The sequence below is a fragment of the Zalophus californianus genome, chromosome 17 (genome assembly GCF_009762305.2).
Source record: "Zalophus californianus isolate mZalCal1 chromosome 17, mZalCal1.pri.v2, whole genome shotgun sequence".
Taxonomy (NCBI): Eukaryota; Metazoa; Chordata; class Mammalia; order Carnivora; family Otariidae; genus Zalophus; species Zalophus californianus.
Window position 1 is genome coordinate 48,570,913 of NC_045611.1, and position 16,283 is coordinate 48,587,195.

Consider the following 16,283-nt stretch of genomic DNA (forward strand, 5'->3'; position numbering starts at 1 on the left):
GGTCCTGGGCCTTGCTGCCTTGTGTTCGCATGTCTACTCCAAGAAGTCTTCTTCCTCAATTGACAAAAAAGGAAACTGGAGCCCAGAACGGAGGGAGTGACTGGCCCAAGGCCATGCCCAGGTACGTAACGTTCTCGCCTTGTTTTTCCATTTCCCTTACTTCCATGGGGCAATGAGCTGCAGTGACTAGAGCCTGGTTGCCCAAGTTCAAATTCCAGCTTTGCCACCCCCTCGTTGTGGTACATGGGCAAACGACCCAACCTGTGACTTACTTTCCCAATACCGAAAATGCGGGTGCTTTTTGGCACCTTCACAGGGTTGCCTAGTTGTATTAAGTGATTTATTAAGTGCCTTGCACATGATAGGCTGTTTATTCAGCACAAACTTGAGCTGGAGCTGGGAGGGATGACAGCTTCATTCCCCACCGGACGTGGGACTGATTTTTTCCATCCTGAACACCAAGTAACTGGTCGTGTGCTTGGTGCACTGCTCTGAGCCAAGGCACTATCTATACGGTAACTCTGCAGACCTCTCAGGAGTGATCCAGACAAGGAGCGGAGGGCTCAGAGGGGGAGTAGGTGGTTCAGGATTGCATAGAATTAGGGTCAGAGCTGGAAGGTTATTGAACACGAGTCACTTGAGTTCAAAGCCCAGGCTTCGCACTGGAAGTAAATGGGTCCAATAACGGGCTGGGGGAAATCGGGAGACCTTGGCCGAGCCAGCTCAGGCTCTGCTTCGTAGTGTTCCCCAAGGAGGAGGTGGGTTTGGTCACATGGGGCCAATTCTCCAGGCTCAGCTTTCTGGGGTCTGGCACATGCCCACTTGGTGCCCTTCAGAGCTCCCACCCCATTTGCACCGAGAGCCAACTGCCATGCAGGACTGTAGAGGTCGTGCCGCCTGACGGCCCAGCTCAACCTCTGTGCAGGAGCCTCACACAACCCTCTCTTCGGGCAGTGGTGGGTGTGGGAAGTGGCACCCCATCCCAACTCTGGGCAGGGACAACTAGCTCCAAAAGGTGCATACCAGGGACACTCAAGGAGCCACCAGGAGTGAAAGGTGGCTGTCCCAAGTCTACCTCCTTTAGGGAAGAAGCCACCTGCCCCTCCTGCTTTTGTTCCAGCGCGGGACAGAGTGCGACCTCTGCAGCACAGGCCCCAACTGGGGCCACCGCTTCAACAGCCACTCTTTTCTCGGTTTCTCATCTTACTGAGAACTGCAAAGGCAGGATGTGGGGGGAGGGGTGAGAGCCTCCAGGTCCCGGCCCCACCCAACCACCAGTCTAGCTGGGGCACAGGGCCCACTAGGGGTAGAAGGGCTTCAGTTGGGAAGGCTGGGCCTCAGGCTCTAGTGGGTATTGGTGCCACAGCCCCCCAGGCCCCCCCCTTCATGAGGGAAGAAGTGCCATGCAGTGCTCCTTCCTCCTGCCCCCAATGGAAGGCGAGAGCCAGTGAGAGACCCGGACCAGGATTACGAACGAGGCAATTTATTGACCCAGCATTTGCTCTAATGCTTCTTGTTGGCAGCTGCCACCTGCGGGAAAAGATGGGGAAGTAATCAGGATGGGCCATGGGGTCTGTGTTCGGGCACTCTGAAGCAGCTACCCACTACCCGAGGGACACCAGCCAACTGGATTTGTGGCCTGACATGCATTCATCTGATCTGATCCCTACAACCTCAGGCACGTCCTTTTACAGAAGCGTCAACTGGGACTCGAAGACAGGAAATGGGATTGCAACGCCACTGCCCCGTCACCCACACGGATGTCCGTGCCAGGCTCTGCCTTGCCCTGGAAGAGTTCACCAGCTCCTTCCAGGCTGCCCCCAGATGCTCAGGGGGCTGACACCTTCTATTCTCTTCTGCTCCTGGACTAAGTGACTAAGCCCTCTCCAAAGCTCCTAGGAGACCTGAGTCAATGATACATAAAGAAGAAAACCAACAACGGGTTCACGCCTGGCCCTGGGGGCTCCTGCTGCTGTAGCTCACTGAGCCCTCACTACCACCCTCTGAGGCTGGCAAGAGGAGACTGCTCCACAGACGGGGAGACCGGCTCCAGGCAAACGGACTCTGCCCCAAGGTGTCCAGCCAGTCAGTCATCTGGATGGAGACCTGAGTTCTGAGCTGGCTTGCCTCCCCCTCTCCACAGCCGTCCCATCTGGTGCTCAGCAAGCATGAAGAATAGGAGGAAACAGTGCAGCCAGAATCCTAAGAAGGCTGACCTGGGAAGAGGGAGTTGTATGTCCAGGAACATGTCCTGCGTGAGAAACAAGCCCAGCTGCACTCCAGCACCCGCATTTCCAACCAGCTCTAGCAGGAAGTCAGTCAGAAACGTTCTTTCTCCTGCACCCGCCCCCCTGCGCCCCCCCCCCCCCCCAGGCCAGCCCTCCTCTGACCCCCACCAGGCTGGGCTGTGACCTCCGGGGGAGGAAACTGATCTAACAAAGCCCAGGCTCTGAAAATTCCCTGGGCAGTGACTAAGGGACCCAGCCCTGGCACACACCCAGGCCTCACCTGTCCAGCGATTCTGTCCAGATCTCTCTGTCCCTGAGGTGTCAGTTTGCGGCCCCTGTGGGAGAACAGTCAAGCAGCCCCCCATGAGTGCAGGCTCTCAGCCCTGTCGCTGCGAGGCCCCTCCTGGATGTGAGCCAGGCTTCCCAAGAAGGCACCTGGCCATGGGACCACATGACACCAGCCAAGTCCCACTCAGGGCCCCGGTCGGCTGCATTTTAACGAGCTGGGGGCAGGAGTGGGAGCCCCCCTGGGAGCTGCCAGGGTGTCGTTTGTGCAAACATTAGATCAAAAGCCCCGAAAAATCAATTGGGAAAAGTTAACGAGCAGGCTAATGAAAGCGGACAGTCGCTAAATTACCTTCCTGGAGCTCGGGGTAGTCAGCCAGAGAGGTCGGGGTGAGGCCCCTCACTGTTTGCTTTTCTGCAGAATCCCCTGCCTGCCTGAGGGGCAGCTGCAGACCGTGCAGGATAGACCTGGCACCTCTCCACGTGGGGGAAGGATGGCTCTAGACAACTTCATTACAGGTGATCTGACCCCAAGTCTCCTCACCACCCGTTCCCAGCCATCCCCCTGCCCCTGCTTACCCATCTTGGTCCTTTTCCACCATTTTCAGCCCCTCTAGGGCTTGGAGGACCCTGCGGGCCACGCTCTTGGAGCCTCTACTGAAGTGGCTGGGCATGACCCCGTTTCTCTGACGTCCCCCGTAGATCTTGGTCATGGAGCCGACCCCAGCGCCGCCCCGGAGGTACAGGTGCCGTGCTGTGGAAGCTGGGGGGGGGGGGGGGCGGGGGTGTGGGCAGGAGATGTAAGAACCTTTCTCAAGCAGAGAAGACTCCTCTCCACAGCTGAGGCAGGCCGAAGAAGGGACTTCCTCGAGGTCACACATACTATTAATTCCGTGTGTGGCTGCTAATTCTTCCCATTATATAGACTGGGGAAACTGAGAACACACACCAAGACCCAGTATCAGGCCCCCACCGCTAGCTATCCTGCAGCTAAGCTTCCCTGCACCCTGTGCCCAGCCTGGGAGACCAGAGGGCCCGCCACAGCAGTGCTGCTGTGAGGTAGGACTCTGTCCTATGGGTAGACCCCAGCAAATGCTTAAGCCATGACTGTCCACCTCCACGTGCCCAGGGCCGAGGGGCAGCAGGGTAATGAGAAGGGTCATGCCGCCACCTGAGTGCAGCTCCCCGAGCCCCTCAGCCCCGGAGAACTCAAGGCTAGAGCGGACACCCCATGCAAACTGGAATGAGAATGAATACCCCCGTGGATACAGGGTTCTCATCCCTAGCCTGGCTTGGGCAAGTCCCTGGTCCCTCACTGTTCTGTTCAACAGGACCACTTCTCCACCGGGCCCTGTGCCACCCCCTTTCATTCTCTTCCGTAAGGCAGTAAGATGGCCTCAGGACCCAGCCTGATGGTATGGCCGTGGCAAGTCACTCACCCTCATCTGAAAATCAGGAATAACAGTGTCTGAGAAGAGTGTGGCTGTGAGCACTGCCCAGGTGTCTAGTGCTATTCTCCCTCACAGAAAAGCTAACAGGCTCCGGAGGATACTCACTGGCCTCATGTCACACAGCTCTGAGGGACAACCCCTCCAGACTGTTTCTGAGGGACAGCCCCTTACAGGGGCTGTTTGGGCTTTCTACTTCAGGGGGCCACTGCAATGTGGAGGCATTAGGGCCAGATACAGGGACTCCAGGTCATTTCAGGGCCCCTAGAGCCCAGCACGTAAGGCTTAGTTCTACAGATCAGAGAGGGAATCAGGATTCACTCTGTCAGTAACTACTTACTCCTGAGAGCTGGTGCCAGGCCATGTCCATGCGGCCAGCTCGGGGTGGGGGTGAAGTGGGTACCCTTCCTCTCAGCCTGCCCCTCCCAGAGCAGTTCTTCCACAGCACTTGTTCCCCACCCCTACCCCGACATGGTCTCCGGATACAGCCACAGCTGTGGGAGCCACAGCACAGTTGAAACCCTCCCCACCTATCAGGACCACCATACACAAAAGCTCCTCCGTTTCACTGCTTCCGGCCTCTGCTCACTTTAAAAACTCTTCTCCTTGGTTCTTCCTACCCCACTTTACCCCACACTCTACCTCCCCCACACCTCCAAGACCAAAACTCCCCTTCCAGTGATATCACTGGAGAATTCCAGACTTTAAGACCAGCTCACATGCCCAACAACTACCACCCTTCCTCTCGAGCCTGTCCCAGGCCACGCCCTGACTGGGCTGGAGAGCTGCTCTCCCACTTGGGCTGTACCCAGGGCTGGGGAGAGCAGGACATCCTCATGAAGGGGGTGAGATGAATACTCCTAAGCACACAGATGCCCAGGAGATGCCTGGCCAAGACCGGACCAATGTTCCGCCCGGTCCTCATCTGGGCTCTACGAAAAGGGGTGGCCAACCCCTGGGCTGTCTGGTAACATAGGGTCTGAATCCCAACACTGCTCCTCATCAGCTGTTGAGAGTCCACCCCGGATTCAGGTGATCTGGGCCACGGTACCTAAAGGGCACGACTTCCTTAAATCCCGAGGAGCGGCAGAGAATAAGCTCCAGCCAAATTCAACATACTAGTTCTTCAAGGAACGGGTGGTGGGTTCCATTACTTTTTTTAAAGCTGCATAAAACTATCTGGTGTGGTGTCAGACATCACAAGCCTAGGTGTCCCCCCAGCCAACCCAGTTGATAATTATTTTCCTGACCCATTACAAGGCAGAGTATTAACTCCACAAATTGAAAAAGTATTACAGTAGAAATACATGAATTCTACAAAATATTGACCTATTTTTCACACACCCCCACCCCAAGAGACCCAGGTCCCAATCCCTTTGAAGTGGAGTTGTAACATCACCAATCCAGGCCATCCTAGCTGCTGTTTATGAGGGTCACAGCGAGCCAGGTGTCATCACAACTGGCTTCTCCTTAAGTCCCTCTAAAGGCTTTCTGCTGTGCTCCTCTCGGGAAATCCTGTCCCTAGTAATGACGAGTCACTCCACACCTCCAACTGTGAAGGAGGGACCAGCACTGGGCCGCCAGCCGGAGGAGGGTCACAGGGGAGGGGGCACTGGAGCACCGCAGCCCAAGGAAGCTGCACCAAGTGTCTTTGCAGCCCAGCGTCTCAACAGCTGGTTTTAAGTTCAGGTCTGTGATCCCTTCCTGACCTACAGAGGCACAAAGTGGAGAAAGGAGGCCTCCCAGATACATCTTGCCCTCAACCCTTCTCCACTAAGCTTCTAAGGACAGAATCACTTTCCCGACCTTGTCACCCCTTAACTTGTTCCTGCACAGTCTCCAAGGCCTCGATCCTGCCACTAACACAGCAGGGGGCAGAGGACCAGGTTCCATCCTACAGTAAAACGCGCTCAGATGTCCCAATTCAGAGTTGCTCGCTGACAAGACACGATGGGGAGTCTCACCTCCCTCCCAATCAGGACCTTCTGAGAATCGAGAAGTCAAGAGACTTGCCCAAGGACACACTGCAACACCCCCTTCACAAAACCTTACAATGGTCTTTCCCTGACGCTGCCCCTCCTCTTAGAGCAGCTCCTGACACAGGTTCTTTCTAGCCCTACCTACCTCACCCTTCACCACTGTCCCTTGGTGCTTCTTACTCCTATAGCTGTCCCTTTTCCAGAGCACCCTCAGGTGGGCTCTTCCATTTGCCTTGTTTTTATCACCCCCCCCCCCCCGCCCCGAGATCAGAACCTGTCACTCCATGAAGTCAATCCCCACACCACCTGCTGCCAAGGCTCAGCCTCCCAGGACAGACCACTGCCCCACTGTGCTTTGGTTCCAGACCCCCGAGAGGACAAGAGGCCAAGGCCCCATGATCCGGAGAAGGAATAAAGCAAATACAGCACAGACTCCGGTTTTGGAGTTAGCGTGCCATGCTCTCCCAGGGTCATTGTGAAGTGTTTGTACCTCAGTTCCTTCACGTGTTCAGAGTATGAGCTAACCCTAACTAGGTGGGAGCATTCCAGGCTAGCAAACTTCTCCTTAGGGTCAAAATCAGTGTGTGTGTGTGTGTGTGTGTGTGTGTGTGTGTGTTTTTAAAGATTTCATTTGTTTGACAGAGAGAGACACAGCGAGAGAGGGAACACAAGCAGGGGGAGTGGGAGAGGGAGAAGCAAGCTTCCCGTGGAGCAGGGAGCCCGATGCGGGGCTCGATCCCAGGACCCTGGGATCATGACCTGAGCCGAAGGCAGACACTTAACGACTGAGCCACCCAGGCACCCCAAGGGTCAAAAGTCAGTATTTTTGGTTTTGTAGGCCACGTGGTCTGTCACAACTGCAACTCTGCCTCTGGTGTGGATATAAACAAATAGGCATGGCGGTGTCCCAACAAAAAGGTACTTAACAGACCTGGGTCTAGAACCACCATACTATGCCACTAAGTCAGCTGGGCAAGTGAGGTCAAAAAAGGAGTTTGGGGGGGCAGTTGGGTAGCTCAGTCAGTTAGGTGTCTGCCTTCGGCTTGGGTCGTGATCCCGGGGTCCTGGGATTGAGCCCCACGTCAGGCTGCAAACAAATAAAAAATCTTAAAAAGGCATTTGGGAATCTTAAAAAATGGGAGGCCAGGAGGGCAGGTAGAAGATGTACACTCAGTGTGAGTTGTCAGAGAAGGGGCATAGCGGGCAGAATGGGACCACAGCCACAGTAAGACTCATCTATGTGTACTGCCCAGAGTCTTTATCTAATTTCCCACCAATCTTTCCCCATCTACAAAAATGTAAAGTATGAAATGAGCCAAGGGAAGAGAGCTGGAGAACCCCGCCTCATTCCCAAGTGATGGCATGGGAATGGTAGACTGTGGTATCATTAGCTGACATGTTACTTGACCTTCCTGACAACCACCATGAAACAGAAATCACCAGTACTACCTGAGAGGTTTTTGATAAGACAGATTAAGCAAAATACGTATATTTACCTGACCATACAAAAAAAGCTAGTAGAATTTCTCATCTTAGATCCAAAGCTGCCTTGACCAACTAACTGATTCTTGGGGCACTGCCAAAGAACATTCAGGGCCAGGCAGTCTTGCTTCCCAAGACGGGTAGATGGGGTGGTGGTCTCATTCAGGGTCCATCCCTGATGTGCCCGGGGAAGTCACATCAGCTTCCCTCCACCAGCTCCATTTTTTTTTTTAAAGATTTATTATTTATTTATTTGACAGAGACACAGCGAACGCAAGCAGGGGGAGTGGGAGAGGGAGAAGGCTTCTTACTGAGCAGAGTCTCCGATGTGGGGCTTGATCCCAGGACCCTGGAATCATGACCCGAGCCTAAGGCAGATGCTTAACAACTGAGCCACCCAGGCGCCGCCCCCCCCCCCCTTTTTCTTTCTAAAAGCACAGCAAGCGATTCCCACCATATGCTGCTCACCCTACCCACACAAGAGTTGACTGTTTCATCCTCAGGGGTCTGCTGTGGCCAAGTCATGTTGGCCCCTGTGCCCAGTCTAGACCCTAAATTAAGAGTGGATCTCATGACATTTCATGCACGACTGCACCACAAATCTACGAAACGCTCCATGTTCTGAAGTACCAAGGCAACTTGTGCAGAGACCAACTCTTCTCAAGGTCATCCTGAAGTCTTCTCAATGCTTGCTTCCCACCTACTTCCTATCTGGAGACAAGCTTTGGCCAGGATGGAGCCCCTATGGCACAAAGGAAGGTTGATGGTTGCAGAGGCTGAGGGCCCTCAGTGAAGGCCTGTGCAGAGGCTGCCACCTAAACAATCCTGCACTGACTGCCCCCCGCCCCCGCAATCCCTAAGTTAGGCCTTCGTGGGGTGACAGCTTGGAGAAACTTGAAATGTCAAGGACAGGTAAAAATCAGCACTGTGCTATCAGGTGCTACATTTAAGTCATTCCTTCCAATCATCACTGGGAGACTAATAGAGAGAGGGGGCTGGCATGGTTACAGGGTGACCATAAGACCTTCTTTTAGGCATGTGGGACTTACGAAGATTTAGAGCAAGGAGGGACCTGACCAAACCTTAACCTCTTAGGAATAACTTACTAAGAGTCAAGGAAAAAGCTGGCCTGATGATCTGAATAAAAACAAGACAGCTAACTTTTCTTGAAGGATTACTCTGCCATAGGTACAGTTTATAGCATTTTAACAGCCATAAGATCATTTGATTCCCGGGGCGCCTGGGTGGCTCAGTTGGTAAGCGACTGCCTTCGGCTCAGGTCACGATCCTGGAGTCCCGGGATCGAGTCCCGCATCGGGCTCCCTGCTCAGCAGGGAGTCTGCTTCTTCCCCTGAACCTCTTCCCTCTCATGCTCTCTATCTCTTTCTCTCTCTCTCAAATAAATAAATAAAAAATCTTTAAAAAAAAAAAAAAAAGATCATTTGATTCCCACTACAATCCTCCAATGGTACAATCATTAGCCCCACTTTAGAGAGGACCACAAGAGGCACATGCAGATGGAGGTCACACAGTTAAGCAGTAGAGAAGAATCTGAGTCTAGACCCCATGAACATAGAAAGATAAATGCCTCCCTCTAAAACACACCACCTTTAAGTAAAATACGAACACTCATTTGACCCTGATTTCCCTGGAGGCTCAGAGGAAGCCCCAAGTCCTTACACAAACCTCCTACAAGTGAAGAAACAGATTCAGAATGTGAAGTTATCGAGTGTCACACAAGCACGCAGGAACAGTCTGAGGTTTCTCCTCTCACACTGTACGTCAATTATAATTTAAAGAGTTTCACCTCTTGCAATCTTGGGCTCATGGAGAGAATGGGGAGGTATGATGTATGCCAGAGGTCACCCAGGCCCCGACTCCCCAGAGGCCCCAGTTCCTCACCAGCTCGTGTGTAGAACCAGTTCTCATCGTAGGGAGCAAGCTCTTTATGCTTGGCCAGCTTGACAGTGTCTACCCATTCAGGGACTTTCAGCTTCCCAGACCTGGGACCAACAGTGAGAAAGACACGATTCAGGAATCTGCACAAACTCCACCCCCTCCCCAATCCCTTCTGCTCAGCACAACTGTAGGTTACCAGGAGCCCCATGTGTCCCAGAATACAAAGCATCTGAAACCCAACTACAAGCCAAACCCAGGCCTCATGCAGACAAGCGGACTCCCCTCTGGGACCTCACACAAGCCACTCCCCCCCCACCCCCCGGGGGAGAGAAACAACGCCTGCCGAGGAACCAGGCAAAGACCACAGCTTCCAACCGCCGTGAAGACCCCGTTCCCACACTCACTTCTTGAGAAAGGCTGCCAGAGCTCTGACGAACTCCTGCTGGTTCACGTCTTTTACAGTAACTCCAGGCATCTGAGAGAGAGCGAGCAAGCATGTGAGCTCGGGACCCGTGCAGACGACTGACAGAGCCGGGGCCTCCCCCGCCACGCCACTGAAACCGCCGCACTCCCGTTACTTCCCAAGGTCCCGCTTCGGTACTGGGCCCTAAAGGCCCCGGTGCCTGTGGGTGCTCGAGTTCACCGCCGCTCACGGTCTCTGCGGGTCGCACAAGCACAAACACGCACTAGCGTGTCCTTGTGGAAACGCTAGAAAACCCCAGCCCCCGAATCGGGGAGCGCCCCCGCATCCACGCCGCCCACCTGGCCCGGTCTCGGTTCCCGGACCGCGCCGACCGGGCATGCCCGGGCCTGCCGCTCGCACGTGGCTGCGGCTCCAGGGGGCGGAGCGGCCCCACGCAGTCGCCCCGGAGCCCCCCGGCACGCGCTCCCGGCTGGGGAGTCGGGCCCTGACGCCCCGCGCCCAGCCCGAACCGGAGCGCCCGCCCTACCGTGCGGCCTCCGCGCTGCCAGCCAGGGGAAAGGGAGCAACGGGGTTTCCCGGGCGCACAAGTCGGGCGTCGGGTCTCGCGAGAGGTCTGAGCGATCGCGAGAGCGGCGCCAGAAGAGCAGCCCCGCCTCTCTCAGGGCGAATGGGGCTTCGCCTCGGCGGAGGTGGGAGGGTGTGTGGTGATGAGGCGGGCGGGCGAAGGGAAAAGCCATGGGCGAGGGGATGGAGGCGTGCTTCCTCCCCGCCCTTTCCTCTCCCGGAGCGAAATAGAGCTCCCGTCCTGAGCTGGTTGGTCGATCGTGGCGGAAGGACCAGCGGCGGAGGAGACGGTGGTGGCGGAAGTTGTGGGGCCTTTGGGTGGGCAGGAAAGAGGGACCCGACCACCGCCCGAGCCCCCGTGGGGCGACCCCCCTCTCTGGGTGGCGTTTTGGGCCGGAAGTGAGGGTAGTAAGGGCGGAACTGTGACGGGGAACCCAGCTGAGGAGCAAAGAGGAAATGTGTTCGACCACCAGTCCTCGCGAGAGCAGGAGGCGCCGGACCACCCCTGTTAGGGCGGAAACTGCTTCATCACGGCCCAGGCGACTGCAGTGGGAACGAGGCACCGCAGGCGGGGAGGAGACCAGGGCAGGGACAAAGAGGCGGAGGCGGGACCTCCGGAGAAGTTAGTGCAGCTCTGCCTCCTAGTGCCTCAATCTGTTCGCTCGGCGCTTTGGGTTTATTTTGCCCACTTAGAATCTATCCACTTCACTGGCCTTTCAACGCTTCATTCTCTCCGTTAAGAAAAAGAAAATACAATTTAAATGGATATACCGAAATCCCGTTTGTTTGCCCTTTTTAAGTGACTGTTCCTGTACATGGTGTATCAAATTAATTCCATCAGCAAATATTTTTGTGTGTGCCTCCTCTGTACTAGGCACAGATAAACGTTATGTAGTGTTACATGTGTAATCTAGTTTAATCCTTGTCGGGTCCAACAACCAAAAACAAGGGACACACTTGTCCAATAAAATTGTTAACTTGCTGCAAAAGGGAGACACTTAAATTCGTGTGGCTCTTATGTTGAAAAGACAAAGTTTAAAACATCAGAGCAAATAATATTAATTTTTTCCACCGTGAGATACTGTGTATGCAAAATGCCTTGGTTATTAACAAGCCAATATGATATACCAGTATCTGTTAAAAAATTAAAACCCAACTATTTTAGTTGGTTCAGGCTACTATAACAAAATACCACAGACAGTGGCTTATAAACAACAGAAATTTATTTCCCATAGTTCTGGAGGCTGGGAAAGTCCAAAATCAAAGTGCCAGCAGATCACTGTCTGGTGAGGGCCAGCTTCCTGGTTCATGTCCTCACATGGCAGAAAGGCGAGTGAGGGAGCTCTTTGGGGGAATATTTTATTAGGGCACTAATCCCTTCCAAAGGCATCACCTTCAAATACCATCACAAGTGGATATTAGGTTTCAATATAGGAAATTTGGGGGGTGACACAAACATTCAGTCTAGAATATAAACCATGCTTCTAAGCATGATAACATCATGTATTTAGATTCATGCGGAATGTTGAAACGTATTTCACACTTGAAAATAGTTTTAGTATCTCAGATTTTCCCCCAGAATCAACATCTGTGTGTTTGAATATGTAAGTTGTATGCATGTGTAACTATAAATGTCCATATACTTGGGTAATGTATATTCACTTTTTATACATTTTTGATGTACGTTTTTAAAAAGATTTATTTATTTGTCAGAGAGAGCACAAGCAGGGGGAGCGGCAGGCAGAGGGAGAAGCAGGGTCCCACCCGAGCAAGGAGCCCCATGCAGGACTCAATCCCAGGACCCTGGGATCATGACCTGAGCAGACGCTTAACCCACTGAGTCACCCAGGTGTCCCTTGATATACTTTTCTAATATCAGTGCTGAATCATTTAAGTTTAATTCACTTGAGTCAATTTACTAAATATTTCTTTCTTTAAAAAAGAGCTCTCCAGAGGAACTGTGTAGTGTGCCTCACCAAACAAAGGAAGACACGGGGTTAATACAGGTTTTGGGGAAGAATGAAGGTTAGGAATATTAAGCAGAGCTTTGATGGACGCAAGGCAAAGCAGATCCTATGTAATGGAGTCAACATCATGCCTGGGCTGAGAAGCAGACACAGGGTCCTGTTTCTTCAGAAATTATAGGGTTAAGATAAATGTGCAATCTCCAGAAATCCTCCTTTGAAACTCTGCACCTCTGTTGGAAATCATGCCTGCTTCTCTATGTTAAAGTGACATTGGCATTCCAGGCAAGAGTGAGATGTCCCCCTCTCACTATTACTATGATTTCAAAGAGCAAACTTTCTGACAGTCTATGATTTTAGATACCATGGTTTCTCAGTACTATGTCCTTGGTGTTAAATTTATAGGTTCATAATCTTAACTCTGTAAGGTGGTTACAAACCACCTTCAGGCAACTGAATTTTAGAGAGTCAAGTTGCTTGACCAAGCTTGAGTAAGGGTAAAGCCTGAGCTGGGATTTGAATCCACAAATGATGACTCTCCAACTGCTTTCAAAATTCTATAGACAAAATTTAAAAATGATTAGAAGTTGTGGTACATCTAGATAACAGAATACTAGTGCTAAAAAGAAAGGAACTATCAGGACATGAAATGACAAAGAGCAAACTTAGATGCATATTACTAAATGAAAGAAAGCAATCTGAAAAGGCATACTGTAGGATTCCAACTATATGACATTCTGGGAAAAAAGCAAAATTATGGAAACAGTAAAAAGGTCATTAGTTGCCAGAGGTTGGTGGGGATAAGGATGAATAATAGGTGGAGCACAGAGAAATCATAGGACAGTGAAACTATTCTGTGTGATATGGGCACCTGGGTGACTCAGTCAGTTAAGCATCTGCTTTCGGCTCAAGTCATGATCTCAGGGTCCTGGGATCGAGTCCTGCACTGGACTCCCGGCTCAGAGGGGAGTCTGCTTCTCTCTCTGCCTGCCACTCCCCCTGCTTGTGCTCTCCCTCTCTGTCAAATAAATAAAATCTTTTTTTAATTAAAATATTTTATTTATTTATTTGACAGAGAGAGACACAGCAAGAGCAGGAACACAAGCAGGGGGAGTGGGAGAGGGAGAAGCAGGCTTCCCACCGAGCAGGGAGCCTGATGTGGGGCTCGATCTCAGGACCCTGGGATCGTGACCCGAGCCGAAGGCAGATGCTTAACGACCGAGCCACCCAGGCACAACCTCAAATAAATAAAATCTTTAAAAAAACCTCAAAAGTAGTCTGGTACTATAATGGTGGATACATGTCATTATATGTTTATCCAAACCCATAAAATATACAATTTTGTACATTTGTACATAAAATGTACAAATAAGAGTGAACCCTAATATAAACTATGGACTTTGGGTGGTAATGACACATGAATGTAGACTGATAATCTTTAACAAATGTACAACTCTGGAGGGGGACGTTGATAGTGGGGGAGGCTGTGCTTATGTGGGGGCAGGGAGACCATGGAAATACTTATATTCTGCTCAATTTTGCTGTGAAAAACTTCTCTAAAATATAAACTCTTTTATTTTTTTTAAAGATCTTATTTATTTATTTGAGAGAGAGAGAGAGACTGAGAGATAGAAAGCACGAAGGGAAGAGGGTCAGAGGGAGAAGCAGACTCCCTGCCGAGCAGGAAGCCCGATGTGGGACTCGATCCTGGGACTCCAGGATCATGACCTGAGCCGAAGGCAGTCGCTTAACCAACTGAGCCACCCAGGCGCCCCTATAAACTCTGTTTTAAAAAATGGTTTGAGGACAGGAAGTTCTCAATTGTTCGTACTGTGATGAGGGGAGAAGAAGCATTAGAGTGTGTTAACTTTGTAGGAAAAAAATTAATGCAAAGGAATCAGACAGAACATGTTATTTCTTGAGTTCCCAGAGAGGAAGTGAACACAGGCCCTGTGCTCTGAGACTACTTATTCTTGGAGGGGGAGACATAGATGCACAGAGCCAGGAGCTGCTCAGGGTGATCAGGCCTGTGAATGTAGAAATGTAGGGAACTCTGCCTGAGGAGCTTCTGGGAGACATCAAGTCAGATTCCCCCAGAGAGGGAATCTTGCATTTGGGAAGAGCTCAGGATCTCACGAGGGCCTATGCAGGGTATGGGTTATAGGACTGTGTCTATGAGAACAGCAGAGCCAGGTACACAATGGGATGAGGGGTGCAGAATGAGGCCTACATGAATCATGTAATGAGGGTCTGAGTAGAAACTGGATGGGGCTGGGGATGGGTGGTATGATGCTGGTTCTACACTGGACAAGGAGTGTGGTTAGGAGTGGACCAGGTTGACTGGAGTGAAGGGAGCACAGATTCCCAAAGGGGAGAATGTGAAATGAGCTTCTGAGGTTATAAGTGGGTGACTGGTGGTTTGGGGAAATCCTGTTTGGAGAGAGGGATTGTACTTCAAATCTGGAACCTCATGGGTTATTTCTGCAGAAGGTCAGGATAGTACACAAAAGAACCTGAGAAGGGGTATGATTTACTCATTACCTATTGGACCTGGGCAGCACCTTTCCTTGCCCTGCCATGGGAAATGGGAAATGGGAAAGGGGGTGGCACATGAAACAGTGCTGACAGTCCACTGACTGTCATCTCCAAGGGCTGGTCAGAGGCCAGGAGCCCACTGGCTCCCTACAACCACAGATGAAGGCTGCGGCACCCAAAGAGGCAGTGACATAGGGGCCTGAGCAATTCTTACATCTGCCCTTTTGCCCAAGGCTCTCCTCAGCAGAGCCTCCACCCTCTCCCCCAGGCACCAGTGGGAAAGCCCTAAGGAAATGATAGACAAAGTAGGCCTAGCCAGTGGAAAAGCCCTGCAGGTCTGGCTGGAAGGGGAGGTGGGCTGCAGAGAAACGAGAAGGGTCTGGAACCTGCCCCTAGCTCCTTGGCTCAGTCCTCATCTCTTTCCCCACCTTCTCATGTCATCCTTTAACCCCAAATTATACTTTCTCTTTTACTCTTCCCAGCTCTGTGACCTTGGTGTCCTGGGACCTTTGCTCAGCCCTGAGTAGCAGGGTCTCAGCCATGTTTCATGTTGCAAACCTCCTCCGTGACCATGTGGACTTGGTCGTCTGTCACTTGGGAGAGCATGGCACGGCAAATCTATTAAGGGGCAATCACGTACCTAAGTTATAACAAGGGAAGGGAAGGAAAGTGTGAAGAGGACTTTCCTCCTTTAATTATTTTGTGCTGATTCCTGAGAATTGTTACAGAGGTTTTACTCTGTAATGTTAGGAAGTAGAAGAAGCCTACCTTCTCAAGGCCCCAGACACCAGGGAACAAGCTGTGACTGAATGCCATCACCAGCAATCATCCTGAATAAAAAGAGGGGTGTGAGGAGGCGCCTGGGTGGCGCAGTGGGTTAAACGTCTGCCTTTGGCTCCAGTCATGATCCCGGGGTCATGGGATCAAGCCTGCTTCTCCCTCTCCCTCTCCCTCTGCCCTTCGTATGTGTGGAACGGTTCAAGGAGGACTTGACAGCAGGGGACTATGAAACAAATGCAGGTAAGATCTGATTATCACTTAAGGATACCTGGAGTAGAAAAATAAAAGACTTTGTGAAAAACCCTTGGGCTCATGCCTGTCTCCTGGAGCCCAAAATCTTTCACTCTGTTTTGTAAAAATTACCTAGTAACTGATTCGGGACTTGACAAGAAGAGGGAAACTTTCCCCTATATTTGCCTAGAAATTTTCCCTAAAATAGTTGGGCAAGTCACTTTATCTCTTTAAACTTGTTATTTATTTGTAAAACAGGAGTAAGCATGCATGGTTTACAGAGTTGCCGTGAGGATATATGTGAATCACATACAGCGGGGTACTCAATAAATGATAATAATGGTCTCTTACCTTCTGGAGGTCCTTCAAAACTTAGACACATGAATCTCCCTAGTTCAGGAAAAACCCTTGATATACCCTTGATAAAAACCTCTGATAACTTGATTCTTCCTATTCTCATTGGC

General features: G+C 51.6%; 1 protein-coding gene across 1 annotated transcript; it reads right to left on the reverse strand.

The window, feature by feature from the left end:
* Positions 1-1,462: 1,462 nt before the first annotated feature.
* RPS19 (ribosomal protein S19) lies at positions 1,463-10,418 on the reverse strand. Its single transcript, XM_027619070.1, has 6 exons — positions 10,272-10,418; positions 9,726-9,796; positions 9,325-9,425; positions 3,093-3,276; positions 2,509-2,563; positions 1,463-1,530 (listed from the first exon to the last, which is right to left on the reverse strand). Exons 2-6 carry the CDS (start codon positions 9,794-9,796, stop codon positions 1,504-1,506), a joined length of 438 nt encoding a protein of 145 aa, XP_027474871.1. The 5' UTR covers positions 10,272-10,418; the 3' UTR covers positions 1,463-1,503.
* Positions 10,419-16,283: the final 5,865 nt, after the last annotated feature.